The sequence below is a fragment of the Muscardinus avellanarius genome (genome assembly GCF_963383645.1).
Source record: "Muscardinus avellanarius genome assembly, chromosome: 11".
Taxonomy (NCBI): domain Eukaryota; kingdom Metazoa; phylum Chordata; class Mammalia; order Rodentia; family Gliridae; genus Muscardinus; species Muscardinus avellanarius.
Window position 1 is genome coordinate 70,408,825 of NC_137797.1, and position 22,019 is coordinate 70,430,843.

Here is a 22,019-nt window from a genome sequence, read left to right on the forward strand (position 1 = left end):
CTCAGTTAAAGGACCAGTTATAATCAATAGCTCTATAGCCAGGTGCAGGGACAAGCACCTATAGTCCCAGCACTGTGGGAGGCTGAGGCAGGAGGAATGTGAGGCAAGGAATACAAAAACACCTCTGTAAACACAGAGGGAACTTCTTCCAAGAGTCCACTGAACTCTCAGTATCAACCCTCCACTTTTTCATTTATGTAGTTATCCACATCTTCTCCTCTTCCTCCTTTTTGAGGTGTGGGAGTGGCCGTAGTGGGGATTAGACCCAGGGATTCTATACCACTGAGCAACATGCCCAGCTCATTTTATTTCTTATATTGAGACACAATCTCACTAAGATAATTAGGCTGGCCTCGAGCTTGCTGTCCTCTTGCCTCTGCCTCCCAGGTAACTGGTAATTATGGGGGTTTCCCACCATGCCTGGCTCTGGCTCTTCTTATACTTAAATTCCTTGAGGAAAGATGACCGTGGTGGTGCATGCCTGTAGTCCCAGTACCTGAAGACAGGAGGATTATAGGTCCCAGGCCAACATCAGCAATTTAGTGAGGCCTGCCAAAACTTAGTAAAACCCTGTTTCAAAATTAAAAAATTTAGCGGGACATGGTGGAATTCACTTGTAATCTCAGTACTTGGAGGCTGAAACACAAAGGGCGTGGGTTCGTGGACAGCTTCAGCTACTTAGTGAGGAACTCTGGAACTTAGTGAGACCCTGCTTCAAAATAAAGAATAAAAAATAGGGCTGGAGGTATAGCTTGGAGGTAGAATGCTCCTGAGTTCAATTCACAGTACTGCAAAAATAAACAAACAGAAAGAAAAACAGACAGACACAGACAGACAGACTGGGGGTATATCTTGGAGGTAGAATGCCTCTGGGTTCAATACTCAGCTCCCCCAAAAATAAAAAAATAAAAAATAAAAATTAAATAGGGTTGGAGGTGTGGCTCAGAGGTAGAATACCCTGAGTTCGATTCCCAGTACCATAAAAAAAAAGCCTTGAGGGCAAAAATGGTCTTATTTGCTGCTATAGCACCAACAAATATTAAATATCTACTATAACTGACACATAATAGGTACTAAATAAATGATTGATAAATTAATTAATATAGACATGTTGATGCCTCGTGAGAAAAAAGCAAAAAACAGACACATTAGAAGCTTTCAGGACACACAGCTCATACTATAGTCTGTAAAAATGATTCATCTGGTATTTCTGCAATTCCTTCTTACCTGATCGGTACCGCTCATCCCTGGCTCCTCCAGATCGTGTCCGGTGGTACTTTGAAGGAGCGGAAGTCTGAGCAGCAGGTGGAGCAGGTGTCTGGTTTCTATGTTCTTTTTGTCCTGCTGAATCAGTTTCTAAAAAAAGGAAGTTTGGAAGACAGTTATCCAATAATAATAATAATACTAGCGAACGTTCTCTGAGCACTTTAAGCATTCTCAGAACACCCATGTGCTATTATCCCATCCATAGTACAGGGCTAGAGGGCCTTAATGCATATATATACATAAACAGACAAAGACATACAGGCTATGAATATCATATTAGAACTGTTACTGTATTCTGGGCCCCGGGCCGGACCACGTGTAGCACGCCAGACCCCTGGAGAAACCAGGCCCAGTACCCTGGGTCCCGGGCAGGGGTCGCACGGGGCACGCCAGCCGGGGCCAGGGTTGCAGGACTCTGGGCCCCAGGCCGGACCGCGCATAACACGCCAGTCGGGGCCTGGGTTGCGGGACTCTGGGCCCCGGGCCAGACCGCGTGTAGCACGCCAGACCCCTGGAGAAACTGGGCCCAATAAGACCCTGGGTCCTGGACAGGGGTCGCTCAGGGCACACCAGCCAGGGCCTGGGTCGCGGGACTCTGGGCCCCAGGCCAGACCATGAGTAACATGCCAGACCCCTGGAGAAACTGGACCCAATAAGACCCTGGGTCCCGGGCAGGGATTGGGCGGGGCACGCCGGACCCCTGAACATCCAGGGCCCAGGTCGCAGGACTCTGGGCCCCAGGCGGAGTAGTACAGAGCACGCTGGACCCATGGGGAAACCGGGCCAGGTCACAGTGCTACTGAATGCCTGACCCCACTACCTCCTCAAACCACACATACTGTCTTCTCTTATTGAGAAAAAAAAAAAAAAAAAAAAAAAAGGAAAAGAAAAAGAAAAAAGAAAAATATCGGAGAGGGGTTAAGAAGGCCATGGCGGATGCCAGGATACTGGAGATGCAGACAAAACTTATCCAAATGCACTGGAACTTATGGAAAAATTCCCCGTGAAGGAGGACTGCTGTTTCTCTACATTGTTAAGAATCTTGGACATCACCTGTAAGAAGAGAGTTTAGCAGAGACCAAGGAGAAAGGCGGTATTGAAAGCGGTCTCTGCGATGGCGGTGGAGACTTGTATTCAGGAGAAGCAGAAATCAGATCCTACCAACCTTATTTCTTTGGAGAAATTACACCAAATGTCGAATGCTACCGTCACGCATGCTTAGGAATACTGGACAACATTCAGAGTGGAAAAAGAGCTTGGGAAAAATTTGAAATGGTGAAGGCAGTGGCAATGGCAGTGGCCAGTACTCAGGGGAGGCAGAGATCTGATGCATTACACCTGGAACCTTTGAAATAATAACTCCAGAGGCAGAATGCTACCACCACGTACCCTCAAGAACGTGGGACAATTGGTTGGGCGAAGAGGGTGCTCAGATTGGAGCCTGCTGAGGGGTGAGGCCGGTGACGGACACAGCAAAGCTGGGATTGGAGCCTGCCGTGAGGCAAGGCAGGTGCTGGGGCCAGTGAGGCCGGGATCAGAGCCTGCCGTGAGGCAAGGCCGGTGCTGGGGCCTTTGAGGCTAGGATTGGAGCCTGCCGAGGGGAGGGGTTAGGCCGGTGCCGGGGACAGCAGGCCGGGAATGGAGCCTGCCGTGAGGCAAGGTCGGTGCTGGAGCTTCGAGGCAGTGACTAGAGCCTGCCAAGGGGTTAGGCCGGTGCCGGGGCCAATGGCTGACATCAGAGCCTGCCGTGAGGCAAGGCCATTACTGGGGCCTCCGAGGCTGAGAACGGAGCCTGCCGAGGGGTTAGGCCGATACTGGGGCCAGTGAGGCCGGCATTGGAGCCTGCCGTGAAGCAAGGCAAGTGCTGGGGCCTCTGAGACCAGGATTGGAGCCTGCCGAGGGGTTAGGCTAGTGCCGGGGCCAATGGCCAGCATCGGAGCCTTCCGTGAGGCAGGGCCGCTACTGAGGCCTCCGAGGCCGGGATCGGAGCCTGCCAAGGGGTTAGGCCGGTGCTGGGGCCAGCGAGGCAGGTAGCAGAGCCTTCTGTGAGGCAAGGCCACTACTGGGGCCTCTGAGGCTGGGATCGGAGCCTGCCAAGGGGTTAGGCCGATGCTGGGGCCAGCAGCCAGCATCAGAACCTGCTGTGAGGCAAGGCCGGTGCTGGGGCCTCCGAGGCCAGGATAAGAGCCTGCCGTGAGGCAAAGCTGGTGCTGGGGCCTCCGAGGCAGGGATCAGAGCCTGCCGAGGGGTTAGGCTGGTGCCAGGACCAGGAGCCGGCATCGGAGCCTCCCATGAGGTAAGGCCACTACTAAGGCTCCGAGGCCGGATCAGAGCCAGCTGAGGTGTTAGAACGGTGCTAGGGCCAGCAAGGCTGTCAGCAGAGCCTGCCGTGAGGCAAGGCCAGTGCTGGGGCCTCCGAGGCTGGGATCAGAGCCTGCAGAGGGGTTAGGCTGGTGCCGGGGCCAGCAAGGCCGGGATCGGAGCTCACCGTGAGGCAAGGCCGGTGCTGGGGCCTGTGCTGGGGCCTCCGAGGCCGGGATCGGAGCCTGCCGAGGGGTTAGGCCAGTGCCGGGCCCAATGGTCGGCATCTGAGCCTGCCATGAGGCAAGGCCACTACTGGGGCCTCCGAGGCCGGGATCGGAGCCTGCCGAGGGGTTAGGCCGGTGCTGGGGCCAGTGAGGACGGCATCGGAGCCTTCCGTGAGGCAAGGCTGCTACTGAGGCCTCCAAGGCCGGGATCTGATCCTGCTGAGGGGTTAGACCGGTGCTGGGGCCAGCGAGGCCAGCATCGGAGCCTGCCGTGAAGCAAGGTGAGTGCTGGGGCCTCTGAGATCGGGATTGGAGCTTGCCGAGGGGGTTAGGCCGGGGCCAGCAGCCGGCATCGGAGCCTTCTGTGAGGCAAGGCCACTACTGAGGCCTCCGAGGCTGGGACCGGAGCCTGCAGAGGGGTTAGGCCTGTGCCGGGGCCAGCGAGGCGGGCATCGGAGCTCACCGTGAGGCAAGGCCGGTGCTGGGGCCTGTGCTGGGGCCTCCGAGGCCGGGATCGGAGCCTGCTGAGGGATTAGGCCAGTGCCGGGCCCAATGGTCGGCATCTGAGCCTGCCGTGAGGCAAGGCCACTACTGAGGCCTCCGAGGCCGGGACCGGAGCCTGCAGAGGGGTTAGGCCTGTGCCGGGGCCAGCGAGGCGGGCATCGGAGCTCACCGTGAGGCAAGGCCGGTGCTGGGGCCTCCGAGGCCGGGATCAGAGCCTGCCGAGGGGTTAGGCCGGTGCCGGGCCCAATGGCCAGCATCGGAGCCTGCCGTGAGGCAAGGCCGCTATTGGGGCCTCCGAGGCCGGGATCGGAGCCAGCTGAGGGGTTAGGCTGATGTCAGGGCCAGCGAGACCAGAATTGGGGCCTCCCATGAGGCAAGGCCGCTGCTTGAGCCAGCGAGGTCTGGATCAGTCCACTGGGTAGCCAGGCACTACTGGGGCCGTCAAGAGTGGGATCGGTACTTGCAACGCGGCATGCACAGAGAAATATCGCAGAAAATAAAAATCAGATGCTTCCCCTAATCAGCAAATACTAGGAGGAAAGGGGCAACAGGAAGAGGTCAAGCTATAGAAAGGGCCCTATAGTGAAGCAACTATGGTGACCAATCAGAGGGTATGGAATAGAGGAGGATGGAGCCTCTTTAAAATGCAGGAGGTACATAAACAAATGTATCAAAGTTAATCACCAAACAAGCATGGGATCAAGGGAGGGGGAGGGAATGGGATGGGGGCTGGATGAGGGCTAATTGGATGATGTGTGCTTGTATATCCTCTCAAATCTGTATTCCAATGTGATATATGATTACAATGCACCAATTAAAAAATAAATAAATAAAATAAAAAAAGAACTGTTACTGTAAACAGGCTGATAGGAAAGAAATGGCAGGATGATAAAAACAAAGTGAAAGGCCATCACAGAGACTAAGGTATGGAGGAGAGGGGGTGGGGGTGGAGGGGAGCTACTGCCACCACACAGGAGTCACTCCAGATAAACAATCCATGTTATACAAATACAGCTTCAAGTTAAGTATACCAGCCCTTCTGCCAACTGCAGTCACCTCCAAACCTGGCCTGCCCCCCTATTCTGCCCTCCTGACATTTAGTGTCTTATCAAGAATCTGAGGAATCTGAGGAAGATGGATAGACGCAAAAGAAAAATACTTTAAGTTCTGAATTTTTATGCCTTTTCCTCCCCAAATGGTTAACTCAATTCTCAAAAAAATATAGTAAAAATGTTTAAAAATGTAGTAAGATTTACTGTGGGGTCTACCCTTTTAGTAAAATTTTAAGTGTACAAGGTAGTAATGGTGAATATAGGTACAATACTGTACAGCAGGCTTTTTCAACTTGTGTAACTGAAACTTTATACCTGCGGAACAGCAATTCCCCATTTCTCTTTCCCATGACCCCTGACAACCACCTTTCCACTCTCTGAGCTTGACTATTTAGTTCATATAAGCGGAATCATACAGTATTTGCCCTTACTAACTGATTTATTTCACTTAGGATAACATCCTCAAGCTTCCTCATGTTGTTATTTATATATTATGGGATTTCCTTTTATTAAGGAGTATTTATTTATTTATTGTGGCCCTGGGGATTGAACTGAAGGGCATTCTACCTCTGAGCGACACCACCAGCTAGATTTTATTCTTTTATTTTGAAACAAGGTCTCACTAAGTTGCAGAAGGAGTCATTAAATTGCTGAGGCTGGCTACGAACCTGCAATCCTGTCTCAGCCTCCAAGTACTGGGATTACAAGCATGCACCACCATATCTGACTTTTAAGGATTATTTTAATTTTCTTTCTTTCTTTCTTTTTTGTGGTTCTGAGGGTGGAACCCAGGGGCTTTTCTACCTCTGGGCTATACTCCCAGATCTATTATTTTTAATAATTTATTTGAAAACAGGTTCTCACCAAGTTGCTGAGAGCCTCACTAAGTAGTTGAGGCTGGCTTCGAACCTGTGTGATCCTCCTGTCTCAGCCTCCCAAGCTCTGGGATTACAAGTGTGCACCACCACACCCGGCTTCATATTTTAATTTTCTTAAATAGATAGTACTTGGCAATGGTAAGCAAAGCAGTGTATACATAGTGAATTAAATGCCCGATATAGTAAGATGTCACCTATGGAGCAACTGCTTTGCTCCAGACCCCAGCTAAGAATCACCTTATAAAGCAAAAAAAAAAAAAAAAAAAAAAACAGTCTCAAAGTACAGAGGTACAGAGAGTACAAGCAATAGTCCCATGTGCCCAATAAAAGATTGATGGCACCAAACAGATTCATAGTGAAAATGCTGTACCATTTTTTCCCCTAGTACTAGAGATGAAACCCAGGGACATTCAACCTCCAAGCTACATGTCCAGTCCTATTTTTTATTCTTTCTTTATTTGAAAACAGTCTCACTGAATTGCAAAGGGCCTCACTATATAGTTGAGTCTAGCTGTGAACCTTGATCCTCCTGTCTCAGCTTCCCAAATGTTGGGATTACAAGCGTGTGCCACCACACCCGACTTCCCAGGCCTCTATTTTATTCTTTACTTTGAAAAAGAGTCTCACTGAGTTGCAAAGGGCCTCACTAAGTAGCTGTCTGTGAACCACGATTTTCCTTTCTCAGCCTCCCAAATGCTGGGATTACAAGTGGTGGGCCACCATATTTGCCTTTGTACCATTTTATTTATTTATTTATCTTTTTAGGTGGCACTGGGGGTGGAACCTAGGGGCTTTTCTACCTCCGGGCTATACTCCCAGACCTATTTTATACTTTATTTGCAAACAGGGTCTCACTAAGTTGCTGAGAGCCTCACTCAGTAGCTGAGGCTGGCTTCGAACCTGTGCGATCCTCCTGTCTCAGCCTCCCAAGTGCGGTATTACAAGCATGTGCCACCACGCCCGGCATTTTTTAAATTTTTTAAAATATGGTTGGTAACCCAGACTTTAAAAAAATGGTGGTACCCTGGGGCATTCTACCTCTGAGTAACACTCCAGCCCAGTTATTTTATTCTTTATTTTGAAACAAGGTCTCACTAAGTTGCTGAGGCTGTCTGCAAACTGAGATCTTACTGTTTGCCCCCTAAATTCTGGGATTACAAGTGTGCACCACTACTCCCAGCTGAGAAATGCTTTTTAAAAATAGTTCCTGATAGCTGATGTTTCAGACACAGATTTTTTTTTTGGGGGGGGGCTACTGGGAATTTAACTCAAGGCAATCTACTTCCAAGCTATACCTCCAGACCTCTTTTTAATCTTTATTTTGAAACAAGGTCTGAGTTGTGGAGAACCTCACTAAGTAGCCAAGGCTATCTATGAACCTGCAATCTTCCTGTCTCAACCTCCCAAGTACTGGAATTGCAAGTGAAGTGTGCACCACCACATCTGGCTTCATATACAGATTTTTAAATGTCTGATACTGTAAGCTAAAGTTTTAATTTATTCATTTGTTTATTTATTGTGCTGGCAGTTGGACCTAGGGACATTTTATCTGAGTTATACACCCAGTCCTTTATTTTTATTTTTTATTTTTTTGTACTGGGGATTGAACCCAGAGGCATTCTACCTCCAAGATATAACCTCAGCCTGATTTTCTTATTTGGAAACAGGGTCTGACTAGGTTGCTGAGAGCCTCGCTAAGTTGTTCAGGCTATGTTTGAACCTATAATCCTCCTGTCAGCCTCCCAAGTACTGGGATACAAATGTGTTCCACCATGCCTGCCTTATTGTTTATTATTTCTACTGTTTTGCAGTACTGGGGATAGAACTAAGCTACATCCTCAGCCCCCCCCCCCCGCCTTTTTTTCTTTATTTTGAAACAGTGTCTCACTGAGGTGAAAGTGACATATGTCACTAAGTAGTAGATGAGGCTGTCTGCGAATCTGGATCCTCCCATCTCAGCCTCCCAAATGCTGAGATTACAAGCATGCACCACCACATCCAGCCATATTCTAATTTTTGAAGAAGCTCCTGTCTCAACCTCCTGAGTACTGAGATTATCAATAGAGCCAGCAAACTTAATTTTGAATCAATCTAAATTCTCTTGATAATCCATTCTAAAGGGCTACACTAAATTCTTAATATTTTCCATGCATTTTTTCATTTGTTAGTTTCATTACTTTTGAACAGTGATCAATAAACTATAGCCCAAGGCCCTAATACAGCTAGTCACTGTCCGTTTCTATGAGCTTATTTGTTGGACATAGCAGGCTCAGCCGTTGGCATGGTGTCTATGGCTGATTCACACTGTAAAGGCAGAGCTGAGTAGCTATGACACAGAGTATCTGGTCTTCAAAGCCTAAATAAATACTTAGCATCTGGCCCTTACCAAAAGCATTTACTAATCCCTGGTCTACAATAATAAAAGCTATTATTTAAGTGTTTGCTGTGTACCAGACACCATACAAATAGAAGTTTCAGATTTATCTTATTTATTCTTTACAAAAAAAACCTACGAAGTCAGCATCATCATTATCCCTCTGTTACAGAAAAAGGAACAGAGATATAAATTATTTGATTCAAAATCATACAGCCAGCCAGGCGTGGTGGCGCACGCTTGTAATCCCCGTACTTGGGAGGCAGAGACAGGAGGATCGCGCAGGTTCGAAACCAGCCACGCGTGCTGGCTTAGGAGACCCTGTTTCCAAATTTTAAAAAAATGTAAAAATAGGTCTGGGAGTGTAGCCCGGAGGTAGAAGGGCTTCCAGGAACCCCAGTACCACAAAAAAAAAAAAAAAAAAAAAAAAATCATACAGCCAGGGAAGAACAGAACCAGTATGTGAAACCAGGATTCTTCATTTCTGCTGTCTCAACCAAAAATATTGTGAAAAGATTAAAAAAAAAAAAAAAACTCCCAAGGCTCTTAAAAAATTAAAAAAAAAAAGTAATCAAGGTCAATAATATAGTGAAGGCTGGGCATGGTGGCTCATGCTTGTAATCCCAGCATTTGGGAGGCTGAGACAGGAGGATCGCAGTTTGTGGCCAGCCTCAGCTATTTAGTGAGGGCCTTTGCAACTCAGTGAGACCCTGTTTCCAAATAAAGAACAAAATAAAGAACAAAAATATAGGGCTGAGGCCCGGTGTGGTGGCCCATGCTGTAATCCCCATGCTTGGGAGGCGGAGACAGGAGGATCGGCAGGTTTGAAGCCAGCCTTGCTGGCTCAAGAGACCCTGTTTCCAAATAAAATATGAAATAGGTCTGGTAGTATAGCCCGGAGGATAAAGGGTTCCAGCTCCAGTACCACACACACACAAAAAAAAAAAAAAAAAAAAATAGGGCTGAATGTGTAGCTCAGAGTGCCCCTGGGGTCCATCCCCAGTACTGCAAAAAAAAAATAAATAAATAAAAATAAAAATAAAAATAAAAATATATATATATATATTATATATAATTTATATATACAATTTTTATTGAGGGAGGGAGGGATGGAGGGAGAGAGAGATAGCGTGTGCCAAGGAACATCTAAAACAAAAGGGGAAAAAAAGAAAAAGTATAAATCTACAAACGCCCAAAGCTCTGTCATTACACAAAAATTTTTGCAAAAAAATCCCTCCAAGTTACAGAGCGGTGAGAGTGAGGAGGCTGCGTCTGGCTCCCACTCTCATAGCCACTGCAGTACACTGAGCTCCATAGAGACAGCGCCGGGGCAAGTGAGAGCCGGACGGGCACTGGGCGACTCGCTGCCTCGCGGAGGAAAAACAACTAAACATGGGCAAAGGAGATCCTGAGAAGCCGAGAGGCAAGATGTCATGCTTCATCAACTTCTCAGAGTTTTCCAAGAAGTGCTCAGAGAGGTAGAAGACCATGTCTGCTAAAGAGAAAGGGAAATTTGAAGACATGGCAAAGGTGGACAAAGCCCGTTATGAAAGGGAAATGAAAACCTGTATCCCTCCTAAAGGGGAGACAAAAAAGAAGTTCAAGGATCCCAATACACCCAAGAGGCCTCCGTCAGGCTTCTTGTTATGTTCCGAGTATCACCCCAAAATTAAAGGAGAACATCCTGGCCCATCCATTGATGATGTTGCAAAGAAACCGGGCGAGATGTGGAATAACACCGCTGCAGACGACAAGCTGCCTTAGGAGAAGAAAGCTGCTAAGCTGAAGGAAAAGTATGAAAAGGATATTGCTGCCCACCGAGCTCAAGGAAAGCCTGATGCAGCAAAAAGGGAGATGTCAAGGCTGAGAAGAGCAAGAAAAAGGAGGAGGAGGAGGAGGAGGAGGAGGAGAAGGAGGAGGAGGAGGAAGAAGAGGAGAAGAGGAGAAAGGTGAAGATGAAGATGAATATGATGAATTAGTTGGTTCTAGCGCAGTTTTTTTTTCTTGTCTATAATAAAGCATTTAATCCCCCTGTACACAACTCACTCTTTTTTTTTTTTTTTGGTGGTACTGGGGATGGAACCCTTCTACCTCCGGGTTACACTCCCAGAACTATTTTTATATTTTTATTTGGAAACAGGGTCTCTTAAGCCAGCATGTGCGGCTGGCTTCGAACCTGTGCAATCCTCCAGTATCCGCCTCCCAAGTGCGGGGATTACAACCGTGAGACACCACACGCGGCCACTCACTCCTTTTAAAGAAAAAAATTAAAATGTAAGGCTGTGTAAGATTTGTTTTTAAACTGAACAGTATTTTTTTTTTTTTTTGGTATAGTTAACACACTACCGAATGTGTCTTTAGATAACCCTGTCCTGTGGTAATTTCAATAGCCACTAACATTGCCAGGTACTGTACGGGGGTTGTAAACTGGCATGGGAATTTAAAGCAGCACAAATTAGATGGTAGTTTTTTCATCTTCAGTTGTCTCTGATGCAGCTTATATGAAATAACTGTTGTTCTGTTAACTGAATGCCACTGTAATTGCAAAAGAAAAAAAAATCCCTCCGAAAGTTTTCAGCCACTTACAGAAATTACTTAAAATATATTCCAACTTTTTTTTTTTTTTTTTTTTTTGGTGGTACTGGGGTGGAACCCAGGGGCTTTCTACCTCCGGGCTATACTCCCAGACCTTTTTTATATTTTATTTGGAAACAGGGTCTCACTAAGTTGCTGAGAGCCTCACTCAGTAGCTGAGGCTGGCTTCGAACCCGTGTGATCCTCCTGTCTCAGCCTCCCAAGCACGGGGATTACAAGCGTGCGCCACCACGCCCGGCTATATTCCAACTAATTTTAAACAAAGAATAAAAAATAGAAAGGAGCTATTTTTATTTATATGGTCGGATGATATGTGCAGGAAGGAAGTGAAGTTAGCACACATGAGCTACTCTGCTTGAAATATATGCAGAGAAAAAGGTCTGACATAGAGTACCAAGTTTTAAAACATCAATTTTTATTGTTGTTTTTAAGCCATAATGAACATACAACTGAGTATCACTGCTTATTTTTGTTAAGTAAGCAGATTTGCAAGAGCAGATCAAACTACTTTGCTAAGGAACATGGTGTTTCCACATTAGTTAATAATCCAAAGGATAAAAGGAATGAAAATGAATTTCACTTCAAAAAGGACAGTCTCAAAGGCTCATGTTTTTGCTTGATGTTGATGTAATTAAAACAGAAGAAATATAATAATGTGGGTTAAAATTTTGGTGTATATGTGGTACTGGGGATTGAAAAAAGGGGCATTCTACCTCCAAGCTACACCTCAGCCCTATATTTTATTCTTTATTTGGAAACAGGGTCTCACTAAGTTGTGGAGGGCCTCATTAAGTAACCGAGGCTGTCTGTGAACTGCAATCCTCCAGTCTCAGCCTCCCAAGTACTGAGATTACAACCGTGTGCAACCTCACCCGGCTAAAGAACAAATACTATTATAAAGAAGTAACTGAGAGAGAAACTTGGATTTATGTGGGGAAGAATTCAAGAAAATGAACATTTCCACTCAGGATTACCAGGGGTTATCATAGCCCAAACTAAAGGAAGTATAGCACAAATGTGTCTTCTCATGAGATCTGAGAGTCTGCTGCGCTCAGCCAAGAGTTCCGCCGCACTGGTACTAAACACAAAACCCTGCAACAGCTCTTCAGCAAGCTACATTAACACACTGTGCTGCAGTGTTTCTCTCAGTTCCCTCAGCAACTGGCTTGTTCAAGCTGACCAAGTCTCTCTGGGGTCTAAAACCATGACAAGCATCTTCTCACAGTCTGTCAAAAATGAAACCAAGAAGTTGATTTGCAGTTTCAATAAATAGTTGACAAGTATTTCCAGTGTTCCTCATGTCATCTTTTTAATTTCTAAGTCCTAGTGTGAATACTGGGTGTGGTGGTGTGGGCCTATAATCTCAGTACTTAGGAGGCTGAGACAGGTGGATTGCAGTTCAGAAACATAGCAAGGCCCTAACAATTTAGTGAGACCTTCTCCCCCCCCCCCCCCCGTCCACCCCCAATACTGAGGATTGAACCCAAGGCCATTCTACTTCTGAGCTATACCCCAAACCTATTTTTTATTCTTTATTTTGAAACAAGTTTTCACTAAGTATCAAAGGGTTTCTCTAAGTAGCTGAGGCTGACCACAAACCTGGGATCCTTCTGTCTCAGCCTCTCAAGTACTGGGATTACAAATGTGTGTCATCATGCCCAGCTGAGACCTTGTTGTTGTTGTTGTTGTTTGGGGGTATAGATCAGAGGTAGAATGTTCCTAGGTTCCAGCCCCACTACAATGAAGGAGTGAATGAGCAAGCCAAGTTTGGTGGCACACGTTTGTAATCCCAGTACTGGGGATGCTGAGACAGGAGGATCACAGATTCACCGTCAGCCTCAATGAGGCCCTCCACAACTCAGTGAGACTCTGTTTCAAAATAATGAATAAAAAATAGGGCTGGGCGACAGCTCAGAAGCAGAATGCCCCTAGGTTCCATCCCTAGTACTGCAATACATAAATAAATAAACAAATCCTAGTGTGAGTTATAATGGAGAGTCAAAGAAAAAGACTCTTTGCAGATCATTGCAGAACAGCAGCTTCAGCTGGGGGGTTCCTGATCATTCAAACACTAGGCTATGCAGAGCATCCACTAGGGGTCACCATTATGTCTAGTAATGACAAAGTTTAGAAACAGTAAGGTTGTTTGTTTGTTTGTTTGTTTGTTTGTTTTTACGGGGTTTTTTTGTGTGTGGTACTGGGGGTGGAACCCAGGGGCTTTCTGCCTCCGGGCTATACTCCCAGACTCATTTTATATTTTATTTGGAAACAGGGTCCCACTAAGTTGCTGAGAGCCTCACTAAGTAGCTGAGGCTGGCTCTGAACCTGTGTGATCCTCCTGTCTCAGCCTCCCAAGCACGGGGATTACAAGCGTGCACCACCACGCCCAGCTGTTTTTACGTTTTTTTGTATGTGTGTGTGTGGTGCTGGGGATTGAACCCAGGGGCATTCTACCTATGAGCTACACCCCCAGTCCTATTTTTTATTCTTTATTTTGAAACAGGATCTCACTACATTGTGGAAGGCCTAAGTAGCTGAGGCTGGCAGCGAACTGCGATCCTCCTGTCTCAGTCTCCCAAATGCTGGGATTACAAGCAGGTGTGTCACCACACCCAGCTAGAAACAGTAAGTTTTTAAAAAACCTACTGGCTTTAAAATCTATAATACAAAGCTTTCCTTCTTAACAATCAACATGTACATAATTTAGTGTTCTTTGGCAGAAAGAGACAGTGGAGTCTTCCATGTTTCTATTGTTTCAACAAAGTAACAGCAATAACCTAGAAAGAAGCAGATACTTTTTGGTATAAAACTATACAAAATTTCCATTCAGGAAGACAAGAGAAAGTCAATATGGCTTAACTTTCAACTCTGCCTATGATCTAACAGATGGTTGTATTTGTTGGAGTAAAACAGTGAAGCAGGATAAGCACTGAGAACCAAAGAACCTAGTAATTCAACTTTTTAGGAATGAACAAAGTATATATGCTCACTGGGTTTGGAGCAGGTGTCCAAGAGGAAACATATTCAATGGGTGATCATCAATTCACCTTTGTCTTTTATATTGTGGAACGTGCTGAGAAAGAAAACAACAAGGCTCTCTATGCCCACATAGAGTGAATTTAACTTTTATTAGAGTTTCAAGGAAGATGTGTTTGTTAAAAGTAGACACTGAGGTAGGAATTAGCCACAAAGAATTCTCCTTTTGCAACTTTTTCTTTTAATATTTTCTCTTTACAACTTTATACAAAGTTATGGTGTTTTTGTTTTGTTTTGTTTTGTTTTTGGTTTTTTTTTTTTACAAATCCAGTGAGAAGCAAAAGCCCAATAAGTCTAAGACTGGTAGGGAGCTGGACATGGTGGCACACACCTATAATCCCAGTGCTTGGGAGACTGAGATAGGAGGATCTCAGGCTCAAGGCCAGTCTCAACAACTTGCTTAGTGTGACCTTGTTTCAAAAAAAGGGGGGGGGGTCAGGTTGCAGTTTAGACATAGAATACCCCTGGGTTCAATTCCTAGTGGGAGGGAGAGAGAGAAAGAGGGAGAGAAGAAAGCAAGCAAGCAAAGAAAGTGGGATACTATGAAATGAGTCTGGAGAAGAAAAGGTAACTTGTCCTTAAGCCCAGTTGGTAGCCTTTGAATTGGTAGCCTTTGAAACAAAATAATAATAATAATAATAATAATAATAATAATTATTATTATTATTATTATTTTGGTGGTGCTGAGGATGGAACCCAAGGACATTCTATCTCTGAGCTATACCCCCATCCCTGTTTTTTATTCTTTATTTTGAGACAGAGTCTCACTAAATTGTTGAGCGACTCACTAAGTAGTTGAGGCTGGCCAAGAACCTGATCCTTCTGTCTCAGCCTCCCAAGTACTGGGATTACAAGCATATACCACCACGCCCAGCCCTTTGAAACAACTGAAATGGGAAATGGTAAGAAAAGAATGATATGTGGTCTGCCCGCCCTTCCTTCCTTCCTTCCTTCCTTCCTTCCTTCCTTCCTTCCTTCCTTCCTTCCTTCCTTCCCCGGGGAATTCTCTATCATTGAGCTACGTCCCCAGCCCTAAGACAGGGTCCAGATAAGTTGCCAAGGCTGGCCTTAAACTTGTCATCCTTTTGTCTCAGCCTCCCAAATGACTGCGATTACAGTTGTGTGCCACAATGACCAGTTATATTTAAATTTTCATAACACCATATCATGTTATCTTCATAATGACACTGTCTAATAGATAACATTAGGGAGAAAGATGACCATCTAAACTTTTTCTATGGTGAAAGTAAAACTACTGCCTCGGCTCATTATAAACAGAGCCCTGGCTCCCTTCCAATCTCATCCAAGAAGGGTGGGTATGGCTGAATCCCGTGAGGAGCCTTCACTATCGAAAGCACTTCTTGAAGGATGGGCATTAACCTCCTGCCTGGAGAAAGTAGGGTGGGGGCAGAAATGAGAGTGCTTATGTTTGGAGTCAGGGAAAGGGGACACCTGCCTGATTCCTGGGGTGGATTCTGGTTGGGAAGAGTCCTTATAATGATGAGGCAGGTATCTACAGCCTGGCCCTGAGCTTTCTGGGCCATAATTCAGAAAAACAGTTGTGCAAGAAGCTAGAGGAGCACAACGTCAGAGGTGGGCTCTGTGAATGCAAGGGTGTGTGCTGCTCCTTGGAGTGCGTGAGAGGGCACACGCAGGGAGCGGCATCGCTGCGGTCAGTTAGGACAGGTTCTCAGTATCACCCTGTAGGGCTTTCTCCTTTAGGGTGTGCGAGTTGAACTGACTACCTCTTTTCTCAGACTACCTATATCCCTAGATTGCTAGCCAAGTCAGAAGGAAACAGAAGCCCAAAAGGAAGATCCAGGACTTCCTTATGAAAAGATATGTGGGAGCAATTCTAATACTGTCCAAACTCAGCAAACCAAAGAATAGAACTGGCACAGGAAGCCAATGTTGCTGGGCATGGTGGCATACGCTTATAATCCCAGCTACACAGGAGGCTGAAACAGGAGGATTCTAACTTTCAGGCCAGCCTGGGAAACTTAAAATAAAAAATAAAAAAGTCTCAAAATAAAATAATAAGTCAGGCAGGGTGGCCCACACTTATAATCTCAGTACTTGGGAAATTGAGACAGGAGGATTGCAGGTTTGCCACCAGCCTCAGTTACCCAGTGAGGCCCTCTGCAACTTACTGAGACCCTGTTTCAAAATAAAGAATAAAAAATAGACCTAGGGATATAGCTCAAAGGTAGACTGCCCCTGGGTTCTACCCCCAGTAAAACACACACACACACACACACACACACACACACACACACACACACACGGAAGGGGGGAGGGAGAGGGAGAGAGGGAGAGAAAGGAAAGGAATACAAGAGTTTCTCTTTGTTTCCATGTAATTCAGACATACACACACTTGTACAACCTCAAAGGCAGGGATGAACTTAGAAGAGCAGTGATGGAAGAGGTGCTGAGCAGCCAGCAGCCTCAGCCGACCTGTTTGTGCTGGACACTGAGAGCAAACACCCTTAGCACAACAAGCAGCAATCAATCTAAGCTTGTGAAAAACCTCTCAAGTGCTACAGCTTCGTACCAGGACACACTGGAGAATGACATCATACAACCATCTCACAGTGAGATGTCTTTGCCCTTAAAAGAGAGGGGGTGAGGGCCTAGGGAAAAGGACTATGGAAACCTACAGGCCCAAGTAACAGAAATTTACCATAAGACTAGGCATGTCTTAACAAAGACTTGATTTTGTATAGGCATGTTCTCTGACCACAGTGGAGTTAAGAAACACTTTCTTAGGCAAGAAGGCAGACAATGTAAGCACACAGCTAAGAAAATTTAGAAAAAGTACAAGAGTGAACAAAAAGAACAGAAAGAAAAAACATAAAGGCCCTGAAAACAAGTCAGAAAATATAGACATACTACAAGACCAACAAAACCCAAAAGCCTGTTGTTTGAAAAGAAAACCTCTGGCAAGATAGGGTGGGGAGTGGGAGGGGGGACAGATACACACACACACACACACACACACACACACACACACACACACAGAATATGAATGAAAAATGTTTTATTTATGTATTTTCTGTATTTCTAGAGAATGATCTGGGATGATTCCCTAGGAGTCATCAATCCCAGGGCCTCAAGCATGCTAGGCAAGTGTTCTACCAGTGAACTACACCCCCAGTCCAATATACAGCAAGCAGGGACTTTCCAAAAGAATAAAGAAACTGGGCATGGTGGCACGCACCTGAAATCCCCGTACTTGGGAGGCTGAGATAGAAGGATTGCAGGTTCAAGGACAGCCTCAAAACTTAGCAAGACCTTGTTTCCAAAAAAAAAAAAAAAAAGTAAAAAGGGCTGGGAATGTAGCTCTGAGGTAGAACATCCCTAGGTTCAATCCCCAATACCAGAAATAAACAAATGAAAAATAAATAAATAAAAAGATTTCTGTGAGCCAGGCATGATGGCACATGCCTGTAACCCTAGTACGTTGGGGGGTAAGACAGGAAAATCACAGGTTCAAGGACAGCCTCAGCAACTTAGTGAGACCCTGTTTCAAAATAAAATAAGGCCGAGAGTTTACGTCAGAGCCTTATTTTGCGTTTAAACCTCTAGTACAGGGGACGGGGGGGGGGCATTGTGCATAGTTGAATAAATGTGAAAACTTATACAAAATAATTTCCTCAAAACATTTAATTTACCAAAACTGTTTCAAAAAGAAATAGAAAACTAATCATTTGTGATACATAAAAGATAAAAATGAAGACAGGATTACTGAGAGTGACTTACTTGCCACCATGCCCTGCTTATTATTTTATTCATTCATTCATTCATTCATTTTTGTGATATTGGGAACTGAACCCAAGAACATTCTGCCTCTGTGCTCTACCCTCAGCCCTATTTTATCCCTTTATTTTGAAAGGGGCCTCTTCGGGGGTGTGGTGGCACATGCCTGTAATCCTCAGTTTCAAAAATAGCCTCAGCAAGTAGTGAGATGCTCCTCAACCTAGTGAGACAATGTTTCAAAATTAAGAAATAGAGCCTGGTGTGGTGGCACGCACTTGTAAAGTCAGTACTTGGGAGGCTAAGACAGGAAGATCACAGGTTCAAAGTAGTCTCAGCTACCTAGTGAGACCCTCCACAGCATAGTGCAACCCTGTTTCGTACTGGGGGGAAAAAAATAGGGCTAGGAACTGGGCATGCTGTTGCATGCTTGTAATCCTAGTACTTGGGAAGCTGAGACCATGGATATAAACTGTATTTACTCAGAAGGCAAAAATTAGAAGGATAGGAGCAGTTTGGAGGTTGTAGTTGAAATTTTAGTGTGTGAAGATAGGGCGGGATTGGTAATGGAAGCAAGGGTGGTGTGCACAAGTCATAAATTTATTTATTTATTATTTGTTTGTTTGTGGTGCTGGGGATTGAAATTAGAGATTCTACTCTGAGCTACACTCTTTGTAATACTTCATTTTTATTTTGAAACAGGGTCTCAATAAGGTTCAAAGGGGCTCACTAAGTTGCTGAGACTGGCTTCCAACCTGTGACCCTTCTGTCTCAGCCTCCCAAGTACTGGGATTACAACTGTGCGCCACCACACCTGGCTATAATAAGCTTAACTTTTTTTTTGGGGGGGGGGTACCAGAGTTAGAACCCAGGGGGATTCTACCTCTGAGCTCCACTCCCAGCCCGATTTTTTATTCTTTACTTTGAAACAGGGTTTCATTAGGTTACAGAGGGACTCACAAGTTGGTGAGGCTGGCCGAGAACCTGCTATCCTCCTGTCTCAGGCTCCCAAGTACTAGGATTACAAGCAGTGTGCTACCACATCCGGTACTTGGGATGGAACCTAGGGGCATTGTACCTCCGAGCTACACCTCCAGCCCTATTTTTTAGTTGTTTTTTTTTTTTTTTTTTTAAAACAGGGTCTCACTGAGTTGAGAAGGGCCTCCCAAAATAGCTAAGGCTGTCCACGAAACACAATCCTCCAGTCTCTGCCTCCTGAATGCTGGGATTACAAGCATGCGCCACCAGGGTTGGACCCCAGCTATAACTTTTTTTTTTTTTTTTTTTTTTTTTTTTTTGCGGTACTGGTGATGAAACCCCAGGGCATTCTACCTCAGAGAAATACCCCCAGCCCTATTTTTTATTCTTTATTTTGAAACAGGGTCTCATTGAGTTATAAAGGACCTCACTAAATAGCTGGGGCTGTTCTTGAACAGAGATCCTCCTGTCTCAGCCTCCCCAATGTTCTCTGGCTCCGACCAGGATCTACTGAATTAGAAATCCTGGGAATCAGGGCCTGTAATTTGTGTACTCAAGAGTTTAGGGCTAGCCGGGCATGGTGGCACAAGCTTATAATCCCAGCATTCAGGAGGCTGAGACTGGAGGATCGCGGTTCTCAGACAGCCTCAGCTACTTAGTGAGGCCTTCCACAACTTTGTGAGACCCTGTTTCAAAATAAAGAATAAAAAATAGGGCAGAGGGTCTAGCTCAGAGACTGAATGCCCCTGGGTTCCATCACCAGACCCGCAAAAAAAAAAAAAAAAAAAAAAAAAAAGAGAGAGAGTTTAGGGCTTTGCCTTGAGAATTCAATTAAACCGAGGAGAATGAGTCTGGCTTGGTGCCATGGTGCATGCTTATAAGCCCAATATTGGGAGGCTGAGAAGAACTGCAGGTTAAAAGTAGGCTCAGAAGCCTGGCAGGAGTGCACACTTGTAATCCCAGTACTTAAGAGCCTGAGATAGGAGCATCACAGATTCAAAACCAGTCTCAGTAATTTAGCAAGACCCTGTTTCCAAATAAATAATAACTAAGCCGGGCGTGGTGGCATATGCTTGTAATCCCAGCATTCAGGAGGCTGAGACCGGAGGATCACGGTTCACGGACAGCCTCAGCTACCTAGTGAGGCCCTCTGCAACTCAGTGAGACCCGATTTCAAAATAAAGAATTAAAAAAATAGGGTGTAGCTCGGAGGTTGAATACCCCTGGGTTCCACCTCCAGATCATGGGAAAATTAAAAGGATTATCAGGAACTATTTTGAAAATTTATACTCCAATAGACTGGAAAACATGGAAGAAATTGATAAGATTTCTAAGCACGTATAACCTACCTAAATTGAACCAAAAGGACATAGCAAGCCTAACCAACCAACAGCAAGCAAAGAAACAGAAACAGCAATGAACATTTTTCCATCAAAGGAAAGCCCAGGCCCTGACAGGTTTCCAGCTGAATTCTACAAAACCTTCAGTGAAGAACTAATACCAATATTTTACAACTTGTTCCAGGAAATTGAAAGAGATGGAATTCTCCCCAAACTCCTTCTACCAGGCTAGTATCACATTAATACCAAAACCAAATAAAGATACCTCAAGAAAAGATGAACTATATATATGCAAAAATTCTAAACAAAATACTAGCCATATGCATTCAAAACCATATCAAGAGAATTGTACACCATGCCCAAGTTGGTTTCATCCCAGAAAAACAAGGCTCGTTCAACAACATACACAAATCAGTACATGTAATTCACCGCATAAATAGAACTGAGAACAAAACCACATGACCATATCAATAAATGTTGAAAAAAAGCATTTGACAAAATCCAACATTCATTCATGTTAAAAACACTGCAGAAAATTGGAATAGAAGGAACGTACTTCAACATCATTAAGGGAATATACAATAAACCCAAAGCCAACATCATATTGAATGGTGGAAAACTGCAAGAATTTCCTCTAAAATCAGGAACAAGACACCACTCCTCTTCAATATAGTCCTTGTGACTCTTACCACAGCAAGAAAAGAGAAAGAAATCAAAGGAATTCAAATAGGAAGAGAGGAATTAAAATTATCCTTGTTTGCAGATGACATGATCCTTTTTCTAGAAGACTCAAAGAACTCAACCAAAAGACTACTGGACTTGATTAATTCAGCAAAGCTGCCGGATACAAAATCAACCTAAAGAAATCAGTTGCTTTTCTATATGCCAACAATGAATCCACAATGAAAGAAATAAAGCAATTCCATTCACAATAACCTCAAAACCAATAAAATATCTAGGAATAAACCTAACCAAAAATGTAAAAGACCTCCACAATAAAAACTATAAATCATTAAAAAAAGAAACTGAAGACGACCTTGGAAGAGGGAAACATCTCCCTCGCACATAGACAGGCAGAATAAATATCATCAAAATGGCCATTCTGCCAAAAGTGATCTACAGATTCAATGCAATTCCTACAATTCCTAACAAAATACCAACAACATTCTTTTTTTTTTTTTGGTGGTAATGAGGATGATGGAACCCAGGGGCCTTCTACCTCCGGGCTATACTCCCAGACCAATTTTATATTTTTTATTTGGAAACAGGGTCTCTTAAGCCAGCAGAGGCTGGCTTCGAACCTGTGTGATCTTCCTTCCTCAGCCTCCCAAGCGCAGGGATTACAAGTGTGCGCCACCACGCCCGGCCCATTCTTCATAGACTAGAAAAATCAGTCATAAATTTTATATGGAGAAAGAAAAGACCTAGAATAACCAAAGCAATTATCAGCAATAGGAACCATGTAGAAGGCATCACAATCTCTGACTTCAAATTATACTATAGAGCAATAGTAGTGAAAACAGCATGGTATTGGCACAACAACAGGCATATAGACCAATGAAACAGAATAGAAGATACAGAAACAAACCCACACACTTATAGTCAATTGATCTTTGACAAAGGGGCCAAACTCATACACTAGAGAAAAGACAGCCTTTTCAACAAATGGTGCTGAGAGAACTGGGTATCCATCTGTAGAAAGATGGAACTACATC

The 22,019-nt window shown here is 44.8% G+C and overlaps 1 protein-coding gene and 1 pseudogene across 3 annotated transcripts in view; one reads left to right on the top strand and one right to left on the bottom strand.

Annotated features, from left to right (window-relative positions):
* Positions 1-22,019, bottom strand: part of DIP2B (disco interacting protein 2 homolog B) — a gene marked incomplete at both ends in the record, with an annotated part of 282,346 nt that overhangs the window by 137,068 nt on the left and 123,259 nt on the right. For both annotated transcript variants that reach the window (XM_080705172.1, XM_080705171.1), the window contains one exon: positions 1,228-1,356. In XM_080705172.1, the coding sequence (XP_080561298.1) occupies positions 1,228-1,356 (129 nt within the window). The remainder of the gene's footprint in view (positions 1-1,227; positions 1,357-22,019) is intronic.
* LOC308270301 (high mobility group protein B1-like) lies at positions 9,995-10,840 on the top strand (annotated as a pseudogene). The gene has a single exon. The product of its transcript is annotated as a high mobility group protein B1-like (transcript).